At 24.0% G+C, this 25,479-nt stretch overlaps 1 protein-coding gene across 8 annotated transcripts in view; it reads left to right on the forward strand.

Moving 5' to 3' along the window:
• The window catches only part of wdb (serine/threonine-protein phosphatase regulatory subunit widerborst), an 85,755-nt gene that overhangs the window by 51,922 nt on the left and 8,354 nt on the right, over window positions 1–25,479 (forward strand). For 6 of the 8 annotated variants that reach the window (XM_075289806.1, XM_075289814.1, XM_075289822.1 and 3 more), the window contains 7 exons: window positions 3,214–4,132; window positions 16,588–17,111; window positions 17,181–17,380; window positions 21,694–21,888; window positions 21,986–22,176; window positions 22,258–22,591; window positions 22,682–22,911. In XM_075289806.1, the coding sequence (XP_075145921.1) occupies window positions 16,973–17,111; window positions 17,181–17,380; window positions 21,694–21,888; window positions 21,986–22,176; window positions 22,258–22,591; window positions 22,682–22,911 (1,289 nt within the window). In that variant the 5' untranslated portion in view covers window positions 3,214–4,132; window positions 16,588–16,972. The remainder of the gene's footprint in view (window positions 1–3,213; window positions 4,133–16,587; window positions 17,112–17,180; window positions 17,381–21,693; window positions 21,889–21,985; window positions 22,177–22,257; window positions 22,592–22,681; window positions 22,912–25,479) is intronic. The other 2 variants (XM_075289854.1, XM_075289864.1) reach the window with 2 other exon arrangements.

A 25,479-nucleotide genomic window follows, 5' to 3' on the forward strand; every position in this document is an offset into this window, starting at 1 on the left:
AAAAATATTTCTATAGAAAATTTTCTCAAAATTTTATTTCAATAGAAAATGTTTTCAAAATTTTATTTCTATAGAAAATGTTCTCAAAATTTTATTTCTATTGAAAATTTTCTCAAAATTTTATTTCTATAGAAAAATTTCTCAAAATTTTATTTCTATAGAAAATTTTCTCAAAATTTTAATTCTTTAGAACAATTTGTCAAAATTTTATTTCTATAGAAAATTTTGTCGAAATTTTATTTCTATAGAAAGTTTTGTCGAAATTTTATTTCTATAGAAAACTTTCTCAAAATTGTATTTCTATAGAAAACTTTCTCAAAATTTTATTTCTATAGAAAAAATTCTCAAAATTTTATTTCTATAGGAAATTTTGTCGAAATTTTATTTCTATAGAAAATTTTGTCAAAATTTTATTTCTATAGAAAATTTTGTCAAAATTTTATTTCTATAGAAAATTTTGTCAAAATTTTATTTCTATAGAAAATTTTGTCAAAATTTTATTTTTTTTAGTTCTTTAGAAAAATTTATCAAAAATGTATTTCTATAGACAATTTTGTGAAAATTTTATTTCTATAGAAAATTTTGTCAGTAATTTTATTTCTATAGAAAATTTCGTCAAAAATTTTATTTCTACAGAAACTTTTGTCACAATTTTATTTCTATAGAAAATTTTATCAAACTTTTAATTCTTTAGAAAAATATTTGTCAAAATTTTATTTCTATAGAAAATTTTGTCAAAAATTTATTTCTATAGAAAATATTATCAAAATTTTATTTCTATAGGAAATTTTTTCAAAATTTTATTTCTATAGGAAATGTTGTCGAAATTTTATTTCTATAGAAAATTTTCTCAAAATTTAATTCTATAGAAAATTTTCTCAAAATATTATTTCTATAGAAAATGTAGCCAAAATTTTATTTCTATAGAAAATTTTCTCAAAAATTTTTTTTTCTATAGAAAAATTTCTCAAAATTTTATTTCAATAGAAAATTTTCTCGAAATTTTAATTCTTTAGAAAAATATTTGTGAAAATTTTATTTCTATAGAAATTTTCCTCAAAATTTTGTCAAAATTTTATTTCTATAGAAAAGTTTATCAAAAATTTTATTTCTATAGAAAATTTTATCAAAAATTTTAATTCTATAGAAAATTTTCTCAAAATTTTATTTGCATAGAAAATTTTATCAAAATTTTATTTCTACAGAAATTTTTTTCAAAATTTTATTTCTCTAGGAAATTTTGTCGAAATTTTATTTCTATAGAAAATATTCTCAAACTTTTAATTCTTTAGAAAAATATTTGTCAAAATTTTATTTCTATAGAAAATTTTCTCAAGATTTTTTCTATAGAAAATTTTATCAAAATTTTATTTCTATAGGACATTTTTTCAAAATTTTATTTCTATAGGAAATATTGTCGAAATTTTATTTCTATAGAAAATTTTCTCAAACTTTTAATTCAAAATTTTATTTCTATAGAAAATTTTATCAAAATTTTATTTCTATAGAAAATTTTTTAAAAATTTTATTTCTATAGGAAATTTTGTCGAAATTTTATTTCTACAGAAAATATTCTCAAACTTTTAATTCTTTCGAAAAATATTTGTCAAAATTTTATTTCTATAGAAAATTTCAAATCTCAAATTTTTTTTCCACAGAAAATTTTCTCAAAATTTTATTTCGATAGAAAATGTTTTCAAAATTTTATTTCAATAGAAAATGTTTTCAAAATTTTATTTCTATAGAAAAATTTCTCAAAATTTTATTTCTATAAAAATTTTTTTCGAAATTTTAATTCTTCAGAAAAATATTTGTCAAAATTTTATTTCCATAGATAATTTTCCCAACATTTTGTCAAAATTTTATTTCCAAAGAAAATTTTGTCAAAAAATTTATTTCTATAGATAATTTTGTCGAAATTTTATTTCTATAGAAAATTTTGTCGAAATTTTATTTCTATAGAAAATTTTCTCAAAATTTTATTTCTATAGAAAATTTTCTCATAATTTTAATCCTTAGAAAAATATTAGTCAAAATTTTATTTCTATAGAAAATTTTGTCGAAATTTTATTTCTATAGAATACTTTCTCAAAAATTGTATTTCTATAGAAAATTTTCTCAAAATGTTATTCCTATAAAAAAAAAATTCTCATAATTTTATTTCTATAAAAAATTTTCTCAAAATATTATTTCTATAGAAAATTTTCTCAAAATTTTATTTCTATAGAAAATTTTGTCAATTTTTTTTCTATAGAAAATATTATTTCATATTTACAGCAAATGTTGTCAAAAATTTATTTTTATAGAAATAAAGGCTTATATATAAGTCTCAAATTTCAACAGATCTTAAAGAAATTTGATATAGAGCAGTAGTACAGTACTTCACAAATGGACCACACCCAATAATTTCTTACGTTTGGAAGTGTTCTACTTTTTTGTGGAAGTGTGTTGGAAGTTTTGATATTAAATAAATTAAAGAAATTGTGTGAATTGTATAACTTTTAGAAAAAAAAAACATAAGTTCAAAATAAATTGAAGCATCAAATTTCAATGAAATTTTCTAAGAATTGTTAATAATTTTAATGTGAATGGCCTATTCGGAATTTATTCACACCTGGAATTTCGAAAAAAAACACCTCTTTCTTTCAATAGAACACACAAACTATAAATTTTTCTTATAACTCAAAAACCAACTCTAGGCATTTATGTTTTGTTAAATATATGTACATATAAATGTATGTTATTTTTTGTTTATAAATTAGTTAATTTATTGTCCACGACAACCGTTGAAGTGTTCATCGGTGTATTGCTCTCAGTTCATAACAAATGGCAGAGAAAATAAAAACAAAATACACGTGTGTGTAGGCTTTCAAACATGTTTAGCTTTTCTGTCCCATTAATTTGAATATTATGGTTGTTGTTGTTGCTGCTGCTGTCGTCTCGTCGTCCACCTTTTTGTAGTTTATTTAGAGACTATGATTTACAATGAAAAAGAAAAATTGATTGGATTTTTTGATTCACATTGTTTTGATTTAAAAAGAAAAGGGAAAATGAATAATCGATAGTGGCGGCGATACTCTTTCCTTCTCTCCTTCCTACCTCTTCTACTACGATGCCATAGTTTTAGTTATATAGTTTGTATTTAAATGTGAATCAACAATACTAATAATTTGCATACCTTGTTTTTTTCGTTTCTTTCTTAATAAATTTTAGAATTTGGCTCGGATGTGTTGGATGACAATAGTGTAACAAATAAATAATTTTTAATGTGATAAACAACAACAAAACGTGCCGAGTGACAGAGTGCGGAAGAGAGGCGAAGAAGAAGAAGAAGAGTCAACAGCATCAGCAGCAACAACAACAACAATCCAAATAATATATTCTTTCCAATTGATGTTGTTTGACTGTCACCGAAGAGAGCATACACACTACCAAAGTAAATTATTCAATAAAACATAATTTATCCACATCAACCGGCAGCAGCAGCATTAACATCATCTGTGCAGTAAGCAGCACAACAACAATATCGTCACCATCATAATCTCTCACTCTTCATTATCATCGTCATAGGACTTTTCTTTTGGGTGCTAAATGTGTGTATAGTATAGAAATCTGTTTGTTGTAAGCCAAGGCAAACTAATAGAAATCTACTAAAACTCAAAGAGAGGAAGAAGAAGAGTAGGAACAAGTTTGAACGACGTGCCATTTCACATCCATCAAAACGGAATCATCATCGAAATAATCGACAACAAAAATCAAATCATGGAAGCTTAGCAGAGTGCAGCAGTGGTGTGAATTAAATAACAAAAAGAGTGAATAAAAGTAAATAAATAAGCCCCCACCACAAGAATAATAACATAACCCAGCAGCCAGCTAAGCAAAGCAACCAACAGCAACAACAACGCTTATTAACATCATCATCGTCATACTACCACCACGCACACACACACACACACTCACAAAGTCAGTAAGCTAACAGCTGCAACATTCATGTAAAGCGAATGCAATCCCTCCATTATATGCACTACTACTTCAAGAGTAAAGTCACTATTATTGCAACAACAACAACTACTACTACTATTACTAAAATTCACTACGCCAATAAGAACAAACATCAACTACAAACAGAGAGGTATGCATATATGCTTGCTAATAATTGTACAATTGTTGTCCATTATAAAAGAAATGAAGAAACATATTATACTTGTGCTCGCTCTCTCTCTATGCTATTTTCGGGTTTCTCCGTTACAATGTCATTATGTTGGGTGTTTGGGGTGAGAGAGCATAAGTGATGACCAGTGTTGCCAGTATTGGGGATTTTCCCCAAATTGGGGATATTTTTCGTAAATGGGGACGAAATTTTTGTGATGGGACTTGGGGGGGGGGGTGAATTTCCATACATTTTGGGGATTTTTGTGGGGATTTTTTTCGAGTAATTGGTTTAATCGTTTTTGTCAAAATTTTATTTCTATAGAAAATTTTGTCAAAATGTTATTTCTATAGAACATTTTGTCAAAATTGTATTTCTATAGAAAATTTTGTCAAAATTTTATTTCTATAGAAAATTTTGTCATAATTTTATTTCTATAGAAAATTTTGTCAAAATTTTATTTTTATAGAAAATTTTGTCAAAATTTTATTTCTATAGAAAATTTTGTCAAAATTTTATTTCTCTATAAAATATTGTCAAAATTTTATTTTTGTAGAAATTTTTGTCAAAATTTTATTTCTATAGAAAATTTTGTCAAAATTTTGTCAAAATTTTATTTCTATATTTTATTTGTCAAAAATTTATTTCTATATAGAAAATTTTGTCAACATTTTATTTCTATTTAGAAAATTTGTCAAAATTTTATTTCCATATCTATAAAATGTTGTCAAAATTTTATTTTTGTAGAAATTTTTGTCAAAATTTTATTTCTATAGAAAATTTTGTCAAAATTTTATTTCTATATTTTATTTGTCAAAAATTTATTTCTATATAGAAAATTTTGTCAACATTTTATTTCTATTTAGAAAATTTGTCAAAATTTTATTTCCATATAGAAAATGTTGTCAAAATCTTATTTCTATATTGAACATTTTGTCAAAATTTTTTCCTATATTCTCAAAATTTTGTTCGATATTCATTCATGAATACAAGGAACTCCGAACTCCCATTTTCATATCTCCAGCATTTGGAAGACGATCACCAGTCTCTTGGGGCTCGAAATCTTGATCTTATTGCAGCTTGCTGGATTATTATTAATGATTAAAAATGTATTGGGGATTTTTGTGAGAAATTTAAATTTAAACTGGGGATTTTTGGGGACGAAAATATGATAATTTGGGGACAAAAAATACTGGCAACACTGGTGATGACATATAATTACCGTATTTCTATTTTGATATATTTGAGAAATGAAGAAGATTTTCATTCACAATAATCTGTCGAAAAAAGGTAGCACAAAAATGTAAAATTTATCATTTTTAGTGGCAGAACAAATCGTTATTTGTGTGTAATTTTTAATTAATTAAATATGGACACATTCTTAAAGTATTTTCACTTGCAATAAGCACGGTTGCCAACGTTGTTAGAATTCTACCACAAAAGGTAGATTTTTTACTGTTGGTAGAATGTTGTTATACTAGATTTGAAAAACATAGAAATAAAATTTTGAGAAAATTTTATATATAAAGAAAATTTTGAGAAAATGTTCTATAGAAATAGAAAATTGAGAAAATATTCTATAGAAAGGAAATATTGAGAAAATGTTCTATAGAAATAAAATTTTGACAAAATTTTCTACAGAAATAAAATTTTGACAAGTTTTTCTATAGAAATAAAGTTTTGAGAAAATTTTCTATAGAAAGAAAATTTTAACAAAATTTTCTATAGAAATAAAATTTTAACAAAATATTCTATAGAAATAAAATTTTAACAAAATATTCCATAGAATTAAAATATTCCCAAAATTTTCTATAGAAATAAAATCTTGCCAAAAGTTTCTATAGAAATAAAATTTTGACAAAATTTTCTATAGAAATAAAATTTTGACAAAGTTTTCTATAGAAATAGAATTTAGACAAAATTTTCTATAGAAATAAAATTTTGCCAAAATTTTCTATAGAAATTGAAATTGGAATAATTTTCTATAGAAATAAAATAGAACATTTATATAGAATTAAAATTTTGACAAAATTTATATATAAATAAAATTTTGACACAATCTTCAATAGAAATAAAATTTGGACGCCCTTTTATAGAAATCAAATTTTGAAAAAATTTTCTGTAGAAATAGAATTTTGACAATATTTTCTATAGAAATAGAATTTTGACAAAATTTTCTATAGAAATAAAATGTTGACAAAATTTTCTAAAAAAAAAATAAAAACTTGACAAAATTTTCTGTAGAAATAGAATTCTGACAAAATTTTCTATAGAAATAAAATTTTGACAAAATTTTCTATAGAAATAGAATTTTGACAAAATTTTCTATAGTAATAGAATTTTGAGAAAATTTTCTATAGAAATAAAATTTTGACAAAATTTTCTATAGAAATAGAATTTTGACAAAATTTTCTATAGAAATAAAATAGAACAACATTTATATAGAATTACAATTTTGACAAAATTTATATATAAATAAAATTTTGACAAAATTTTCTTTAGACATAAAATTTTGACACAATCTTCAATAGAAATAAAACTCTGACGCTCTTCTATAGAAATCAAATTTTTAACAAAATTTTCTGTAGAAATAGAATTTTTATAAACTTTTCTGTAGAAATAGAATTTTACAAAATTTTCTATGGAAATAGAATTTTGACAAAATTTTCTATAGAAATAGAATTTTGACAAAATTTTCTATAGAAATAAAATTTTGCCAAAATTTTGTATAAAAATAAAATTTTGTCAAAATTTTCTATAGAAATAAAGTTTTGCCCAAAGTTTCAATAGAAATAAATTTTTGACAAAATTTTCTATAGAAATCATATTTTGACAAAATTTTCTATATAAATAAAATTTTGACAAAATTTTCTATAAAAACAAATTTTGACAACATTTTCTGTAGAAATAGAATTTTGACAAAATTTTCTATAGAAATAGAATTTTGACAAAATTTTCTATAGAAATCAAATAGAACAACATTTATATAGAATTACAATTTTGACAATATTTATATAAAGGGTGATTTGTTAAGAGCTTGATAACTTTTTTTTTAAAAAAAACGCATAAAATTTGCAAAATCTCATCGGTTCTTTATTTGAAACGTTAGATTGGTCCATGACATTTACTTTTTGAAGATAATTTCATTTAAATGTTGACCGCGGCTGCGTCTTAGGTGGTCCATTCGGAAAGTCCAATTTTGGGCAACTTTTTCGAGCATTTCGGCCGGAATAGCCCGAATTTCTTCGGAAATGTTGTCTTCCAAAGCTGGAATAGTTGCTGGCTTATTTCTGTAGACTTTAGACTTGACGTAGCCCCACAAAAAATAGTCTAAAGGCGTCAAATCGCATGATCTTGGTGGCCAACTTACCGGTCCATTTCTTGAGATGAATTGTTCTCCGAAGTTTTCCCTCAAAATGGCCATAGAATCGCGAGCTGTGTGGCATGTAGCGCCATCTTGTTGAAACCACATGTCAACCAAGTTCAGTTCTTCCATTTTTGGCAACAAAAAGTTTGTTAGCATCGAACGATAGCGATCGCCATTCACCGTAACGTTGCGTCCAACAGCATCTTTGAAAAAATACGGTCCAATGATTCCACCAGCGTACAAACCACACCAAACAGTGCATTTTTCGGGATGCATGGGCAGTTCTTGAACGGCTTCTGGTTGCTCTTCACTCCAAATGCGGCAATTTTGCTTATTTACGTAGCCATTCAACCAGAAATGAGCCTCATCGCTGAACAAAATTTGTCGATAAAAAAGCGGATTTTCTGCCACTGATTTTGGTAATAAAATTCAATGATTTGCAAGCGTTGCTCGTTAGTAAGTCTATTCATGATGAAATGTCAAAGCATACTGAGCATCTTTCTCTTTGACACCATGTCTGAAATCCCACGTGATCTGTCAAATACTAATGCATGAAAATCCTAACCTCAAAAGAATCACCCTTTATAAATAAAATTTTGACAAAATTTTCTTTAGATATAAAATTTTGACACAATCTTCAATAGAAATAAAATTTTGACGCACTTCTATAGAAATCAAATTTTGACAAAATTTTCTGTAGAAATAGAATTTTGACAAAATTTTCTGTAGAAATAGAATTTTGACAAAATTTTCTGTAGAAATAGAATTTTGACAAAATTTTCTATAGAAATAGAATTTTGACAAAATTTTCTATAGAAATAGAATTTTGAGAAAATTTTCTAAAGAAATAAAATTTTGCCTACATTTTCTATAGAAATAAAATTTTGACAAATTTCTATAGAAATAAAATAGGACAACATTTATATAGAATTAAAATTTTGACAAAATTTATATATAAATAAAATGTTGACCAAATTTTGTTAGATATAAAATTTTGACACAATCTTCAATAGAAATAAAATTTTGAAGCACTTCTATAGAAATCAAACTTTGACAAAATTTTCTGTAGACATAGAATTTTGACAAAATTTTCTATAGAAAAAGAATTTTGACTAAATTTTTTATAGAAATAGAATTTTAACAACATTTTCTATAGAAATAAAATTTAGACAAAATTTTCTATAGAAATAAAATTTTGACAAAATTTCCTATAGAAATAAAATTTTGACAAAATGTTCTATAAAAATAAAATATTTACAAAAATTTTCTACAAAAATAAAAATTTGACAAAATTTTGTATAGAAGTAAAATTTTTACAAAATTTTCTCTAGAAACAAAATTTTGACAAAAGTTTCTCTAGAAATAAAATTTTGACAAAATTTATATCGAAATAAAATCTTGAAAGAATTTCCTATAAATTCTATACCTTTAAAAATGTAATTTTCGTGTCTTTTCATACCCAAAATATTGTCGTTGGACAGGAGGGGTGGGTATTCATTCATTCGAAGAAAAAAATTTTTCATACTGACCACAAAAAATTTGATAAAAAACTTCAAAATAAGAAATTTCGTAGATTGGTGGTGAAATTTTCTTCAAATAGTGGTCGATTATTTGTTTGCATGAGTGCAACCGTGTAATAAGCCGCATCTTTGCATCGGCCTTACTATCAAAACCTTTAAAAGAACACAGAAAAAAATTTCACGAAAAAATTTCCAATTAAAATTTTAATTGAGTTTTAAAAAAATATTCAATTAAAAATTTAATTGAATCAACAAATTTTTTAATTGAAACAAAAATCAATCTCAAAAATTAATAGTATCAATTAATTTTTTAATTGGATCAATTAATTTTTTAATTGACCTTCAATTAATTTTTTAATTGATACTATCATTTCTGTGATTGAAGACATTTCAATTAAAAAATTAATTTCGTGATTGAACCAGATTATTTTTTTTGGTGAAGAGTGGATTTTTCAATCCAAAACTACTTTTTTGGAGTGCGATTTTTAATTGAACACACAAAAAAAGAAAACTTTAGGGTGAGTTTACCATTTTAAAACTACGGATATTTACTTGTCGAATGGTTGATAATATAAATGGACTGAGTGGACCTTTATAGTATGCGACCTGAAAAAGACTGCAGCATGTTGCCATTAGCATTTGGACCAATTTTCATCCAACACCAACAGAAAAACAAAAAATGTTTATACTACAAAAGTGAATTTTTTGTTTGCTTCTTCATTTTGCTGGTACTCGCGAAGAAGTATACACAAATGAATAATGTGAGCTATTTTCCTTGGGATACGACGTATGATTAATATTGGACTAAATTATGTCGAGAAAGAAGAAGACGACTACAACGATATATATAAATAGACAATACGGAGGGAAGAAAATATTTTCGCTTATACCCAAATAAAAAATAAAAATGGACAAAATACAAATACTCGTTCGTACATATAAACATAAGTAGGGGAGAAGAACACTTGTTTTAAAACAAAACGACATTCATATTCACAAGATGACTCAATAAACAAACAATCACTAGAATCACATCTCTTCCTTCCTCCCATCAGTGTTTCCCCCCGGTATATAGCCAGAGTATCACGAGGCAGTTTTCATTTTCCATAGCAGTTGTGGACTAGGTTTTTGTTTCTCATCTTGTGTTCTTCTGACTAAGCGAGAATCTGTTTTTGTCACCGGTGGTGCGTTGTCCTTATTATTATCGTCATTGAATCAACTTTTGTGGTCTTTTTGTTGATGATTTTTTGTTTTGATTATATTTTCATGGTTATGTCAGAGCTATTCCAAATTGCATATTTGCCAATTTTGGCTTGCTGCCTGCATTCAAGGAGAAAATGCTGTGCTAGTCAGCTACCTGTTTGTCCAAGCCAAATGTCATTTCCGTGCAAGCAAACGTGATCTAAAATAAAAATGTGGTAATTTTGTAATATTTCAAAACACCTGTATTACCATTAGCTGATCTTTTATAAGATAATTTCCATTTTTTTTTGTAAAATTTTCCAGATTAATTTTTTCTATTTATAATAACTAAGGAAAGTCTACAGTCAGATGGGACTATGACTATAGTATACCCTTAACCATTCTGTCGACGGTGGGTGAAAGCACACCTCAACCCCTCGACACGGACAATTCCGAAGGAATTGTATATGCCTGCATAGCGCGGTCTGTCCGACAGTTTCTGTTGTTGTCCGTCCAGCGTTCATATGTGTATACTAGACTGAGCCAAAATATAATATCTCAAAAAATTTTGAAAAAATATTTACAACATTTTCTATAGAAATGAAATTTTGACAAATTTTTCTATAGAAATGAAATTTTGATAAAATTTTCTATAAAACTAAAATGTTGACAAAATTTTCTATAGAAATAAAATTTTGACATAATTTTCTATAGAAATAACATTTTGACAAAACATTTTCTATAAAAACAAAACTTTGACAAACAATTTCTATAAAAATATATTTTGACAAAGTTTTTTATAGAAATACAATTTTAACAACAAATTTTCTATAGAAAAAAAATTTTGCCAACATTTTCTATAGAAATAAAATTTTTACAAAATTTTCAATAGAAATAACATTTTCAATAGAATAAAAATTTTTGCCAACATTTTCTATAGAAATAAAATTTTCAATAGAAATAAAATTTAAAAAAAAATTTTCAATAAAAATAAAATTTTGACAAAGTTTTCTATATAGAAATAAAATTTTGACAAAATTTTCTATAGAAATAAATTTTGACAAATTTTTGTAAAGAAATAAATTTTGACGAATATTTCTACAGAAATAAATTTTGATAAAATTTTCTATAGAAATATAATTTTAATAACAAATTTTCTATAGAAATAAAAGTTTGAGAAAATTTTCTATAGTAAAAAAAATTGCTAAAATTTTCTTTTGAAATAAAAAAATTGTGTATAGAAATAACATTTATACAAAATTTTCTATAAAAATAAAATTGTGACAACAATATAAAATAAAATTGTGAAAAATTTTTCTATAGAAATAAAATTTTGACAAAATTTTCTATAAAAATAAAATTTTGACATTTTGTATAGAAATAAAATTAGACAAAATTTTCTATAGAAATAAAATTTTTACAAAATTTTCTATAGAAATAAATTTTGACAAATTTTTGTATAGAAATAAATTTTGACGAATATTTCTACACAAATAAATTTTGACATTTTCTATAGAAATAAAATTTTAAAATTTCCAATAGAAATAAAATTTGGACAAAATTTTTAATAGAAATAAAATTTTGATAAAATTTTCTATAGAAATAAAATTTTGACAAAATTTTCTATAGGAATAAAATTTTGACAAAGTTTTCTATAGAAATGAAATTGTGACAAAGTTTTCTATAGAAATGAAATTGTGACAAACTTTTCTATAGAAATATAATTTTGACAACATTTTCTATAGAAATAAAATTTTGACAATATTTTCTATAAAATTAAAATTTTGACAAAAATTTTTCTATAGAAATAAAAAAAAAATCTATAGAAATAAAATTTTGACAAAATTTTCTATAGAAATAAAATTTTGACAAAATTTTCTATAGAAATAAAATTTTGACAAAATTTTCTATAGAAATAAAATTTTGACAAAATTTTCTATAGAAATAAAATTTTGACAAAATTTTCTATAGAAATAACATTTTGACAAAATTTTCTATAGAAATAAAATTTTGACAAAATTTTCTATAGAAATAAAATTTTGACAAAATTTTCTATAGAAATAAAATTTTGACAAAATTTTCTATAGAAATAAAATTTTGACAAAATTTTCTATAGAAATAAAAAAAATGCTATAGGAATAAAATTCTGACAAAATTTTCAATAGAAATAAAATTTTGACAAAATTTTCTATAGAAATAAAATTTTGATAAAATTCTCAAAGAAATAAAATTTCGACAAAATTTTCTATAGAAATAGATTATTGACAAAATTTTCTATAGAAATAAATTTTTGAGAAAATTTTCTATAAAATTAAAATTTTGACAAAAATATATAGAAATAAAAAAAAAATTCTATAGGAATAAAATTTTGACAAAATTTTCTATAGAAAAAAATGTTGTTGTTGTTTTTTATTGCAGCTTAAAACCATACATTGACTAAACTACAAGTGTAGCTTAACCAACAGAGGAAAAGAATGTTTGTCAAATTTATTTGGGCAAAGCCCTATAGACTGCCAGATGGTGTGATGGACGCACGTTTCGGCTAAGCCGGCTATCAATGTAAAACCTTTTTTCGGAGGGTTCAAGTGTGGTTTTTGTTGGGTTTAATAAACTGCCTGAATTTATTCTGATAATTGGTTGATAGTAAAGGTCTGCACAAGTATGCTTGAAAGCGATTTCAAATGGCTTGAATTTTTATAGAACATTCAAAACATCAAGCTTCGCAAAACAAACCGAACAAATACATCGTTCGACGGCAGCATGGCTTGAAAACACCACAACAAAAGGCAATCGAAACCAAAGCAAGCATAACAAATATCAAATACATGTTGCATAGAACATGTTGCTACTTGGGTTATAAATGTTTTGCGTGGGTTATGCATGTTCTACAGAACCTCAAGCAGCACAGCACATTGGTGTGATTTAATTTTGTTTATTTCTAGAGTCGAACTTTTAGGATTAAAAATGAAAATAAATTACATTGACTTTCAATTTTAACATAAAAGAATTTTTAATTTTATTTATAGGTTTATAGTAAAAAAATATAGTTATTTCATTTAAAATAAAGGAAAATAAAATACCATTTCATGGTTTCATTTAATAAAACTATCAGTTCTTAAAAAAAAAGACAATTGTTTTGTCTTTTTAGATTTGAAATAAATTTGTTTAATTTCTGAATATTGAGAATCTGATTGATTGGATGTCTAAAATTATACCATTTGTTAGTCTATTTATAACAATATAAAAAAAAATAATCACATGGATTTTACATTAAAAAAAAAGTTTACTTGGATCCAAAGATTTTGACCTTCCCTTAAGGATTTTGGTATTGATTCCGAGCCAAAGATGCGGCTCTTTAAATAAACCTATATGGCCTTAAATCTGGGATCAATAAAATTAAAATTAGGATTTAGATCTTTCATTTCATTTTCGCGGTAGATTAATAAAGCTTTTCACGTACAAATAAATGCCAGTTTAAAAATTCAAATTATAGCGTATACTACAAAGTAAAGATGTTTTCTTAATTCCAAAAAATAATGTAAACCAAAAATGCTAAATCTTCACCAACACGCACGCACCAACTGTCCCAGCATTTAATTTTTTGCTTTCAGCTCTTTTAGAAGATGTTTCAAGCATAACAAAATGTTGCAAATACTTCAGAACATGCATACAGGTTCTATAATGCTTGCAACTTTGATGCTTGGTTTCGAATAGAACCTTCAAAACATCGTTCGTTTGCAACCAAATATGGGTAGGTTATGTTCTGATATTTGTTTTATTTGATGTTTGAATGTTTTGCTTATAGCTATGTTTTGAAAGTTCTATTCATGTTGCAGAACATTTTGAAATTTGAAAATTCAAATATGCTTGTGCAGACCTTTAGTTGATAGTTTTGCTGCAAGTAGAGGATGCTGATGAGGAATGTGGTAATTCCGAAACGTGCGTCCATCCAACAATCTTGCAGTCTATAGGGCTTTGCTCAAATAAATAAGACAAACATTCTTTTCCTCTGTTGGTTAAGCTACACTTGTAGTTTAGTCTATGTATGGTTTTGAGCTGCAATAAAAAACAACAACAATGCTTAAAGAACAAAACCAACAATAACAAAACAAAACAAATGAAATAAAATTTTGACAAAATTTTCTATAGAAATAAAATTTTGACAAAATTTTCTATAGAAATAAAATTTTGACAAAATTTTCTATAGAAATAAAATTTTGACAAAATTTTCTATAGAAATAAAATTTTGACAAAATTTTCTATAGAAATAAAATTTTGACAAAATTTTCTATAGAAATAAAATTTTGACAAAATTTTCTATAAAAATAAAATTTTGACAATATAAAATAAAATTGTGAAAAAATTGTATGTAAAAATAAAATTTTAACATTTTCTATAGAAATACAATTTTGACAAAATTTTCTATAAAAATAAAATTTTGACAAAATTTTCTATAGAAATAAAATTTTTACAAAATTTTCTATAGAAATAAAATTTTTACAAATATAAAATATAAATATATAGAAATAAAATTTTGACAAAATTTTCTATAGAAATAAAATTTTGACAATATAAAATAAAATTGAGAAAAAAACTTCTATAAAAATAAAATTTTAACATTTTGTATAGAAATAAAATTTTGACAAAATTTTCTATAAATATAAAATTTTGACAAAATTTTCTATAGAAATAAAGTTTTGACAAAATTTTCTATAGCAAATAAAATTTTGACAAAATTTTCTATAGAAATAAACTTTTGACAAAATTTTCTATAGAAATAAAATTTTGACAAAATTTTCTATAGAAATAAAATTTTGACAAAATTTTCTATAGAAATAAAATTTTGACAAAATTTTCTATAGAAATAAAATTTTGACAAAATTTTCTATAGAAATAAAATTTTGACAAAATTTTCTATAAAAATAAAATTTTGACAAAATTTTCTATAGAAATAAAATTTTGACAAAATTTTCTATAAAAATAAAATTTTGACAATATAAAATAAAATTGTGAAAAAATTTTATATAAAAATAAAATTTTAACATTTTCTATAGAAATACAATTTTGACAAAATTTTCTATAAAAATAAAATTTTGACAAAATTTTCTATAGAAATAAAATTTTTACAAAATTTTCTATAGAAATAAAATTTTTACAAAATTTTCTATAGAAATAAAATTTTTACAAATATAAAATATAAATATATAGAAATAAAATTTTGACAAAATTTTCTATAGAAATAAAATTTTGACAATATAAAATAAAATTTTGACAAAATCTTCAATAGAAATAAAATTTTGACAAAATTTTCTATAGAATTAAAATTTTGACAACATTTTCTATAGAAATTTTGACAAAATTTTCTATAGCAAATAAAATTTTGACAAAATCTTCTATAGAAATACAATTTTGACAAAATTTTCTATAGAAATAAACTTTTGACAAAATTTTCTATAGAAATAAAATTTCGACAACATATTTTATAGAAATAGATTTTTGACAAAATTTTCTATAGATATAAAATTTTGACAAAATAAAATGTTGATAACTTTTTCTATAAAAATAAAATTTTGAAAAAAAATTTTCTATAAAAATAAAATTTTGACAAAAATTTTCTATAGAAATAAAATATAGTCTTCTGAACTCTTGCAAATTCAGCCTCATTTTGAAATTCTTTCCATAGATTTTGCCTTGACCCCGTTCTCTTTGTTGTTTGGATGGTTCGAATAATGATAGCCGGCATGTGTTGACCTTGACGACTCTACAACCAACGTGAAATATCTCTGGCATATAGATAATCATCGGCTGAATTTTTATTTATTCGAAATTTTAATAATATTTTGAAAATGTAAACTTGTACATATATGCAAGTAATTAATTTTTTGTGCCCTCACATCGCAACGAGCAGCAGCGGTGGATGATTTGCAAACTATCATTGCGTCAAGAGGAATAAATAGATCTGCGGCCAGTATTTACACGACTTCTGACTGGCTACTCGCGTCTGTCGTTGTGAGGGCAAACATTTGTACGCATTCCTTATATGCATGTATGCACTTTTCTGGCAAAACTATTTTTAGAATTGAGATTAAAAATAATAAAAATCAATTTATTCCCAGTTTTACAATATTTTTCCCCATGGCCGACAATTGATGAATTGCAAACAGAATAGACTGTATGAAAAAAAAAGACAAAGACAAATTCTCCAATGTATTGGAAGGAGGGCGTTTGCAGTACTAACTTGTTTCTTTTATGTTTTTGTCTATATTTACAACTATTGTGGGTCATATGAACTCGATACTTTGCAATTTTTTTTTTTAAATTTAATCATGATCACTAATGTTGACTTTTTTCTTCATCTTATATTTCAGATATCGCCGTCATCATCATCGTCTTCATCATCAAAGCACACCCAATAATAAAAAATAAAAAGAAATTAATTTATACGAAAATTTAATAATTATCATATAATAAAACAAAAATATTGCAACAACAGCAACTACATGAACGGTGGACGTAATCCAACCTAAGAAGAAGAAGAACAAGAAACCCCAACAACACACACATACATCAATATTTTCCCAAATACCCCCCTAGAGAGGCACAGTGTGGCAGCAGCACTAACAGCATTTGAAACGACGATAGTGACGAAGAGAAGAAGAGGCCGCCGCCGTAACTGCAGCACCAGCAGCAGCTTTAATAAACATTTTAGTCGATCAGCACAAATCATCCAAAACAAAAAGAAACAGTGAAAACATGTCATCGGGAACATTTGTTGATCGAATCGATCCATTCGCCAAACGTTCATTGAAAAAGAAAAGCAAAAAGAGTCAAGGTTCCTCACGTTATAGAAATTCACAGGATGTGGAACTACAACAATTGCCGGCATTAAAAGGTATAAACATTTCTGATAATTCGCATTTATTTCTAAAGTTCTAATGTTTGTTGTTGTCTCTTTTAATAGCCGATTGTTCAAGTTTGGAACAAGAAGAACTATTTATTCGCAAATTGCGCCAGTGTTGCGTATCTTTCGATTTTATGGATCCTGTTACAGACTTGAAGGGCAAAGAAATTAAACGTGCTGCCCTAAATGATTTATCCACCTATATAACACATGGTAGAGGCGTACTTACAGAGGCAGTGTATCCTGAAATTATACGTATGGTAAGATATAAGGAATATCCATATTGATTGTTTGCTATCTATATAGAAGACAAAAAATTAGACAATTTGTTTTAACTTTCCGACGATTGAGTCATCTCTTACCCTTATACGGAGTACAAGGTCCTCAGGGACCTTCTAATTCTTTTACGGAATTTTATATGAAAATTTATGTTTACATTTTTTTAACATTTTATTTCTATAGAAAATTTTCACAAAACTTTATTTCTATAGAAAATTTTGTCAAAATTTTATTTCTATAGAAAATTTTGTTAAAATTTTATTTCTATAGAAAATTTTGTCAACATTTTATTTCTATAGAAAATTTTGTGAAAATTTTATTTCTATAGAAAATTATGTCAACCTTTTATTTCTATCCGAAATTTTGTCAAAATTTTATTTTTATACAAAATTTTGTGAAAATTTTTTTTCTTCACAAAATTTTATTTCTATAGAAAGTTATATCAACCTTTTATTTCTATCCGAAATTTTGTAAAAATTTTATTTTTATACTTTTTATTTTTTTATTTTGTCAAATTTTTTTTCTTTACAAAATTTTGTCAAAATTTTTTTTCTTTACAAAATTTTGTCAAATTTTGTTAAAATTTTATTTCTGTAGAAAATTTTGTCAAAATTTTATTTCTATGGAAAATTTTGTCAAAATTTTATTTCTATAGAATATTTTGTCAAAATTTTATTTCTACAGAAAATTTTGTCAAAATTTTTTTTCTATAGAAAATTTTTTCAAAATTTTATTTCTATAGAAAATTTTTTCAAAATTTTATTTCTATGGAAAATTTTGTCAAAACTTTATTTCTATGGAAAATTTTGTCAAAATTTTATTTCTATAGAAAATTTTGTTAAAATTTTATTTCTATAGAAAATTTTGTCAACATTTTATTTCTATAGAAAATTTTGTGAAAATTTTATTTCTATAGAAAATTATGTCAACCTTTTATTTCTATCCGAAATTTTGTCAACATTTTATTTTTATACAAAATTTTGTGAAAATTGTTTTTCTTCACAAAATTTTGTCAAAATTTTATTTCTATAGAAAGTTATGTCAACCTTTTATTTCTATCCGAAATTTTGTAAAAATTTTATTTTTATACTTTTTATTTTTTTATTTTGTCAAATTTTTTTTCTTTACAAAATTTTGTCAAAATTTTTTTTCTTTACAAAATTTTGTCAAATTTTGTTAAAATTTTATTTCTGTAGAAAATTTTGTCAAAATTTTATTTCTATGGAAAATTTTGTCAAAATTTTATTTCTATAGAATATTTTGTCAAATTTTTATTTCTACAGAAAATTTTGTCAAAATTTTTTTTCTATAGAAAATTTTTTCAAAATTTTATTTCTATAGAAAATTTTTTCAAAATTTTATTTCTATGGAAAATTTTGTCAAAACTTTATTTCTATGGAAAATTTTGTCAAAATTTTATTTCTATAGAAAATTTTGTCAAAATTTTATTTCTATAGAAACTTTTGTCAACATTTGATTTTTATAGAAAAATGCGACAAAACTTTATTTCTATAGAAAATTTTGTCAAAATTTTATTACTATAGAAAATTTGTCAAAATTTTAGTTCTATATTTTGTAAAAACTATCCGAAATTTTATCAAAATTTTTTTCTTTACAAAATTTTTTTCTTTACAAAATTTTATTCCCATAGAAAATATTGTCAAAATTTTATTTCTATGGAAAATTTTGTCAACATTTTATTTCTATAGAAAATTTTTCAAAATTTTATTTCTACAGAAAATTTTGTCAAAATTTTATTTCTATAGAAAATTTTTTCAAAATTTTATTTCTATAGAAAATTTTTTCAAAATTTTATTTCTATGGAAAATTTTGTCAAAACTTTATTTCTATGGAAAATTTTGTCAAAATTTTATTTCTATAGAAAGTTTTGTCAAAATTTTATTTCTATAGAAAATTTTGTCAAAATTTTATTTCTATAGAAACTTTTGTCAACATATGATTTTTATAGAAAAATGCGACAAAACTTTATTTCTATAGAAAATTTTGTCAAAATTTTATTACTATAGAAAATTTTTCAAAATTTTAGTTCTATATTTTGTAAAAATTTTATTTCTATAGAAAATTTTGTTAAAATTTTATTTCTATAGAAAATTTTATTTTTATAGAATATGTTTTCAAAATTTTATTTCAATAGAAAATTTTTTCCTCTGTTGGTTTAGCAACACTTGGAGTTTAACTGCACTCAAACCGATGACTTGACGGCAAGTAGAGGATGCTGATGAGGAATGTGGTAATTCTGAAACGTGCGTCCATCCAAGCATCTTGTAGTCTATAGGGCTTTGCCCAAATAAATTTGATAAACATTCTTTTCCTCTGTTGGTTAAGCTACACTTGTAGTTTAGTCAATGCATGATTTTAAGCTGAAATCAAAAACAACAACAATGATTAAAGGAAAAAAACTAACAATAACAAAACAAAACGAAATTTTATTTCTATAGAAAATTTTGCCGAAATTTTATTTCTATAGATAATTTTGACCAAATTTTATTTTTATAGAACAATTTTGTCAAAATTTTATTTCTATAGAAAAATTTGACAAAATTTTATTTCTACAGAAAATATTGTCAAAATTTTATTTCTACAGAAAATTTTGTCAAAATTTTATTTCAACAGAAAGTTTTGTCAAAATTTTATTTCTACAGAAAATTTTGTGAAAATTTTATTTCTATAGAAAATTTGACATAATTTTATTTCTGTAGAAAATTTGTTGTCAAAATTTTATTTATATAGAAAATTTGTTGTCAAAATTTTATTTATATAGAAAATTTGTTGTCAAAATTTTATCTATATACATAAATTTGTTGTCAAAATTTTATTTATATAGAAAATTTGTTGTCAAAATTGTATTTCTATAGAAAATTTTGTCAAAATTTTATTTCTATAAATAATTTTATCAAAATTTTATTTCTTTAGACAATTTTTCAAACTGTATTTCTTTTTTATTTTGTCAAAATTGTTTTTCTTTAGAAAATTTTACTTCTTAAAAATGTCATTTTATTTCTATAGAAAATTTTGCAAAAATTTTATTTCTTTAGAGGATTTTGTCCAAATTTTATTTCTACAGAAAATTTGAAAAAATTTTATTTCTAAAGAAAATTATGTCAAAATTTTATTTCTAAAGAAAATTTTGTCAAAATTTTATTTCTATAGAAAATTTTGACAAAATTTTACTTCTATAGAAAATTTTGCCAAAATTTTACTTTTATAGAAAATTTTATTTCTTTAGACAATTTCGTCAAAATTGTATTTCTTTTTTATTTTGTTAAAATTGTATTTCTTTTTTTATCAAAATTGTTTTTCTTTAGAAAATTGTAGTTCTTAAAAATTTAATTTTATTTCTATTGAAAATTTTGCAAAAATTTTTTTTCTTTAGAGGATTTTGTCCAAATTTTATTTCTACAGAAAATTTGACAAAATTTTATTTCTATAGAAAATTTTGTCAACATTTTATTTCTATAGAAAATTTTGTCAACATTTTATTTCTATAGAAAATTTTGTCAAAATTTTATTTCTATAGAAAATTTTGCCAAATTTTTATTTCTATAGAAAATTTTGCCAAAATTTTATTTCTATAGAAATTTTTGTCAAAATTTTATTTCTATAGAAAATTTGTTGTCAAAGTTGTATTTCTATAGAAAATTTTGTCAAAATTCTATTTCATTTTTACTTTGTAAAAATTTTATTTCTTTAGAGGATTGTGTCCATATTTTATTTCTATTTGACATAATTTTATTTCTATATAAAATATGTTATCAAATTTTATTTCTTTAGAACATTTTGTCAAAATTGTATTTCTTAGTTCCCGTAATTTAAATTAATAATTACTTGGAGCAATTACGTTAATTTTTTTGTGTGTAAGGGATGAGAGAATGGAATGCAAATGCCAGAATATTGTTGGAATTTAAATTAGAAGGTTTGCTCTGTTCGAAGCGAGGTGTGTTTTATAATAAACACATCTGATTTACATTGGCTTGATCAGTATAGTATATGGTTTGGAATCCACAAACGTCAATCAAATGTCTATTGCCTAGCTGTAAAAGTATTTTAGTATTAAGTCATGACAATTTTATGGGAGTCTACAAGTATTTTAAAAATTCATTTTTAACGTCAACACAGTCAAAGCGGCGTTAGTCACATGAAAATCTGTAGATATCAAAATTTGCCATCAAAAGCAAAGGCATAGAAATCTATGTTCTCAGGATTTAATAGAATTTAGAATCAGTTGTACACCAGTTTATAAATGTAAATGTCTTTCATTGTTTTCTTTTTTCAGATTTCATGCAATTTGTTTCGTACATTGCCACCAAGTGAAAATCCAGATTTTGATCCCGAAGAGGATGATCCAACTTTGGAAGCCTCTTGGCCGCACCTACAATTGGTGTATGAGGTATTCTTACGGTTTCTGGAATCGCAAGATTTTCAAGCGACCATAGGAAAACGTGTTATTGATCAAAAGTTTGTTTTACAAGTATGTTCGCCATAGATCAATTCCCTGCCCCCAAGGACTCCTTAAGAGCAATGTTTTATTAATTATTTATTTACATAATTTTTTTTGTCATTTTCAGCTTTTGGAACTATTCGATTCAGAAGACCCACGTGAACGTGATTTTTTGAAGACGGTTTTGCATCGTATTTATGGCAAATTTTTAGGTTTACGCGCATTTATAAGAAAGCAAATAAATAATATTTTTTTGCGTTTTATTTATGAAACTGAGCATTTTAATGGTGTCGGTGAATTGCTGGAAATTCTAGGAAGGTAATATATATAAAAAAAAAAAAAATAAATATATAAAAATAAATAAATTTTTAAAATTTTTATTTTTTTTTACCATTTCAGCATTATTAATGGCTTCGCTTTACCGCTTAAAGCCGAACATAAACAGTTCTTAGTTAAGGTTTTGCTTCCTTTGCACAAAGTGAAATGTCTGTCACTGTATCATGCTCAGTTGGCCTATTGCATTGTACAATTTCTCGAAAAGGATCCATTTTTAACGGAACCTGTTGTACGGGGTCTTTTGAAATTCTGGCCAAAGACATGCTCGCAAAAGGAAGTTATGTTTCTGGGCGAAATTGAGGAAATACTCGATGTGATTGATCCACCTCAGTTTGTCAAAATTCAGGAACCACTATTTCGTCAAATCGCAAAATGCGTCTCGAGTCCACATTTTCAGGTAAATATATCGACAAATGAATTTGTTTGGTATTGAAATCGAAATTAATTTGATGATATTTTCTTTGTTTTGTATTTTTCTCGATATTAGGTTGCCGAACGTGCTCTATATCTGTGGAATAATGAATATGCAATGTCCTTAATTGAAGAAAATAATGCCGTTATAATGCCTATTATGTTCCCGGCATTATATCGCATTAGTAAAGAGCATTGGAATCAGACAATTGTGGCATTAGTCTATAATGTTTTAAAGACTTTTATGGAAATGAATTCAAAGTTATTCGATGAACTTACCTCCAGTTACAAAGCGGAGAGGCAAAAGTAAGTGATGTAATTTTATTTTTTTATTTTTGAGGGAGCAATAATTATTAGTGATTAAATATATATACTTTTGAAACTTTTCAACTACAGTGGGAAATGTTATTTCCAAAGAACATTTTATTTCTATAGAAAATTTTGTCAAAATTTTATTTTTATAGAAAATTTTGTAAAAATTTTATTTCTATAGAAAATATTTTTTCAATTTCAATTTATTTCAAACATCAATACATAGGAAGCCTAATAAGGCCTATAATACATGTATTGTAAGATTAACTACTACGACTAAGTTGTAGTATAACTAATTTAATGGTAAATTTCTTATCAATGATAAATACATTACAATTAAAACTTGGTCCCCCAACCACAAAGTATTGCAAAATTAAATAATATAAAAACCCAATAACCAGCACATTTATTAAGAAAGTTGTAACTCATTAAGAATGTGTGTCATTTACATGATCCAAAATATTACTCTTGTATGATTGGTAAGAAAAGGAAAAATTTCTTAGTGAATTAGGCAAATGATTCCAAAAGCGAAGAACTCGAATCAAAAAAGACTTTTCATATATCACTTAGACTATTCAGTCCATTATCACAATGGACTGAATAGTCTAAGTGAGCCTGAATCTTAATCGGGCTGCCACTTTAACCATATATCGAGGAATGTATCATAGGGACATCAATTTGAACATTACGCGTTGAATTTATAAATGAAAATTTATTTACAAGAACTTCTGGTTTTTTAGATTGCATAATCTTAAAAAAATGAAGAACAGTACGCAGATTCAAGTAATTTCGAAAAGTGCAACCAAGAAAATCAGAAGTACATGCATGAATACGATCATGATCATACCATTTAACATCATATATATAGCGGACAATTCTGTGGACAATTCTCTCTAGCCTATCTAAATTGTAAGACCACGTTCCAGAAAATATTTCAATGCCATAGTTTACAAGAGACATAAGTAAAGCATGGGCCAATTTTTTACGAATATATCTCGGAGTATAAGCCCTCAATTGGTATAACTTTCTTAAAGTGAGGCAAATACTATTTGATAAATAATTTAAATGAACATCAAAATTTAGATTCGGGTCAAGCATAACCCCAAGACATTTAAGAGAATCCACGTAATCAACTATCTGATTATTGATAACAATTTGAGGGCATAAAGCATTGCGAGTTCTTGTGTGGAAATGCATAGCTTTAGATTTAGCTGGGTTGATCATTAATCCATCATCATTCATTATTCCTATAAAGTTATTAATATGATCATTGATTAAAGTTTCAGAAGCGTTATTGTCGAAATTTTATTATTATAGAAAATTTTATCAACATTTTATTTCTATAGAATATTTTGTCAAAATTTTATTTCTATAGAAAATTTTGTCAATATTTTATTTCTATAGAAAATGTTGTCAAAATTTTATTTCTATAGAAAATTTTGCCAAAATTTTATTTCTATAGAAAAATTTGTCAAAATTTTATTTCGTTTTGTTTGTTATTGTTGGTTTCTCTTCAATCGTTATTGTTCTTTTTGATCTCAGCTTAAAACCATGCATTGACTAAACTACAAGTGTAGATTAGCCAACAGAGGAAAAGTATGCTTGTGAAATTTATTTGGGCAAAACCCTATAGACTGCAAGATGGTTGAATTTACAGCTGTTTCGCAATTACCACATTCCTCATCAGCATCCTTATTTCTATAAAAAATTTTTCAAAATTTTATTTCTACAGAAAATTTTGTCAAAATTTTATTTCTATAGACAATTTTGTCAATTTTTTATTTCTATAGAAAATTTTGTCAATATTTTATTTCTATAGAAAATTTTGTCAATTTTTTATTTCTATAGAAACTTTTGTCAATATTTTATTTCTATATAAAATATGTTGTCAAAATATTATTTCTATAGAAAATTGTTTCAAAATTTTATTTCTTTAGAAATTTTTTTTCAAAATGTTATTTCTATAGAAAATTCTGTCAATTTTTTTGTTGTTGTCAAAATTTTATTTTTTTTTTCTGTCAAAATGTTATTTCTATAGAAAATTTTGTCAAAAAATGTTGTCAAAATTTTTATTTCTATAGAAATTTTGTCAACATTTTATTTCTACAGAAAATTTTGTCAAAATTTTATTTCTATAGACAATTTTGTCAATTTTTTATTTCTATAGAAAATTTTGTCAATATTTTATTTCTATAGAAAATTTTGTCAATTTTTTATTTCTATAGAAAATTTTGTCAATATTTTATTTCTATATAAAATATGTTGTCAAAATATTATTTCTATAGAAAATTGTTTCAAAATTTTATTTCTTTAGAAATTTTTTTTCAAAATGTTATTTCTATAGAAAATTCTGTCAATTTTTTTGTTGTTGTCAAAATTTTATTTTTTTTCTGTCAAAATGTTATTTCTATAGAAAATTTTGTCAAAAAATGTTGTCGAAATTTTTATTTCTATAGAAATTTTGTCAACATTTTATTTCTATAGAAAATTTTGTCCAAATTTTATTTGTATCGAAAAATTTCTCAAAATTTTATTTCTATAGAAAATGTTGTCAAAATTTTA

This window comes from Haematobia irritans, chromosome 1, assembly GCF_050003625.1.
Source record: "Haematobia irritans isolate KBUSLIRL chromosome 1, ASM5000362v1, whole genome shotgun sequence".
Classification (NCBI taxonomy): Eukaryota; Metazoa; Arthropoda; class Insecta; order Diptera; family Muscidae; genus Haematobia; species Haematobia irritans.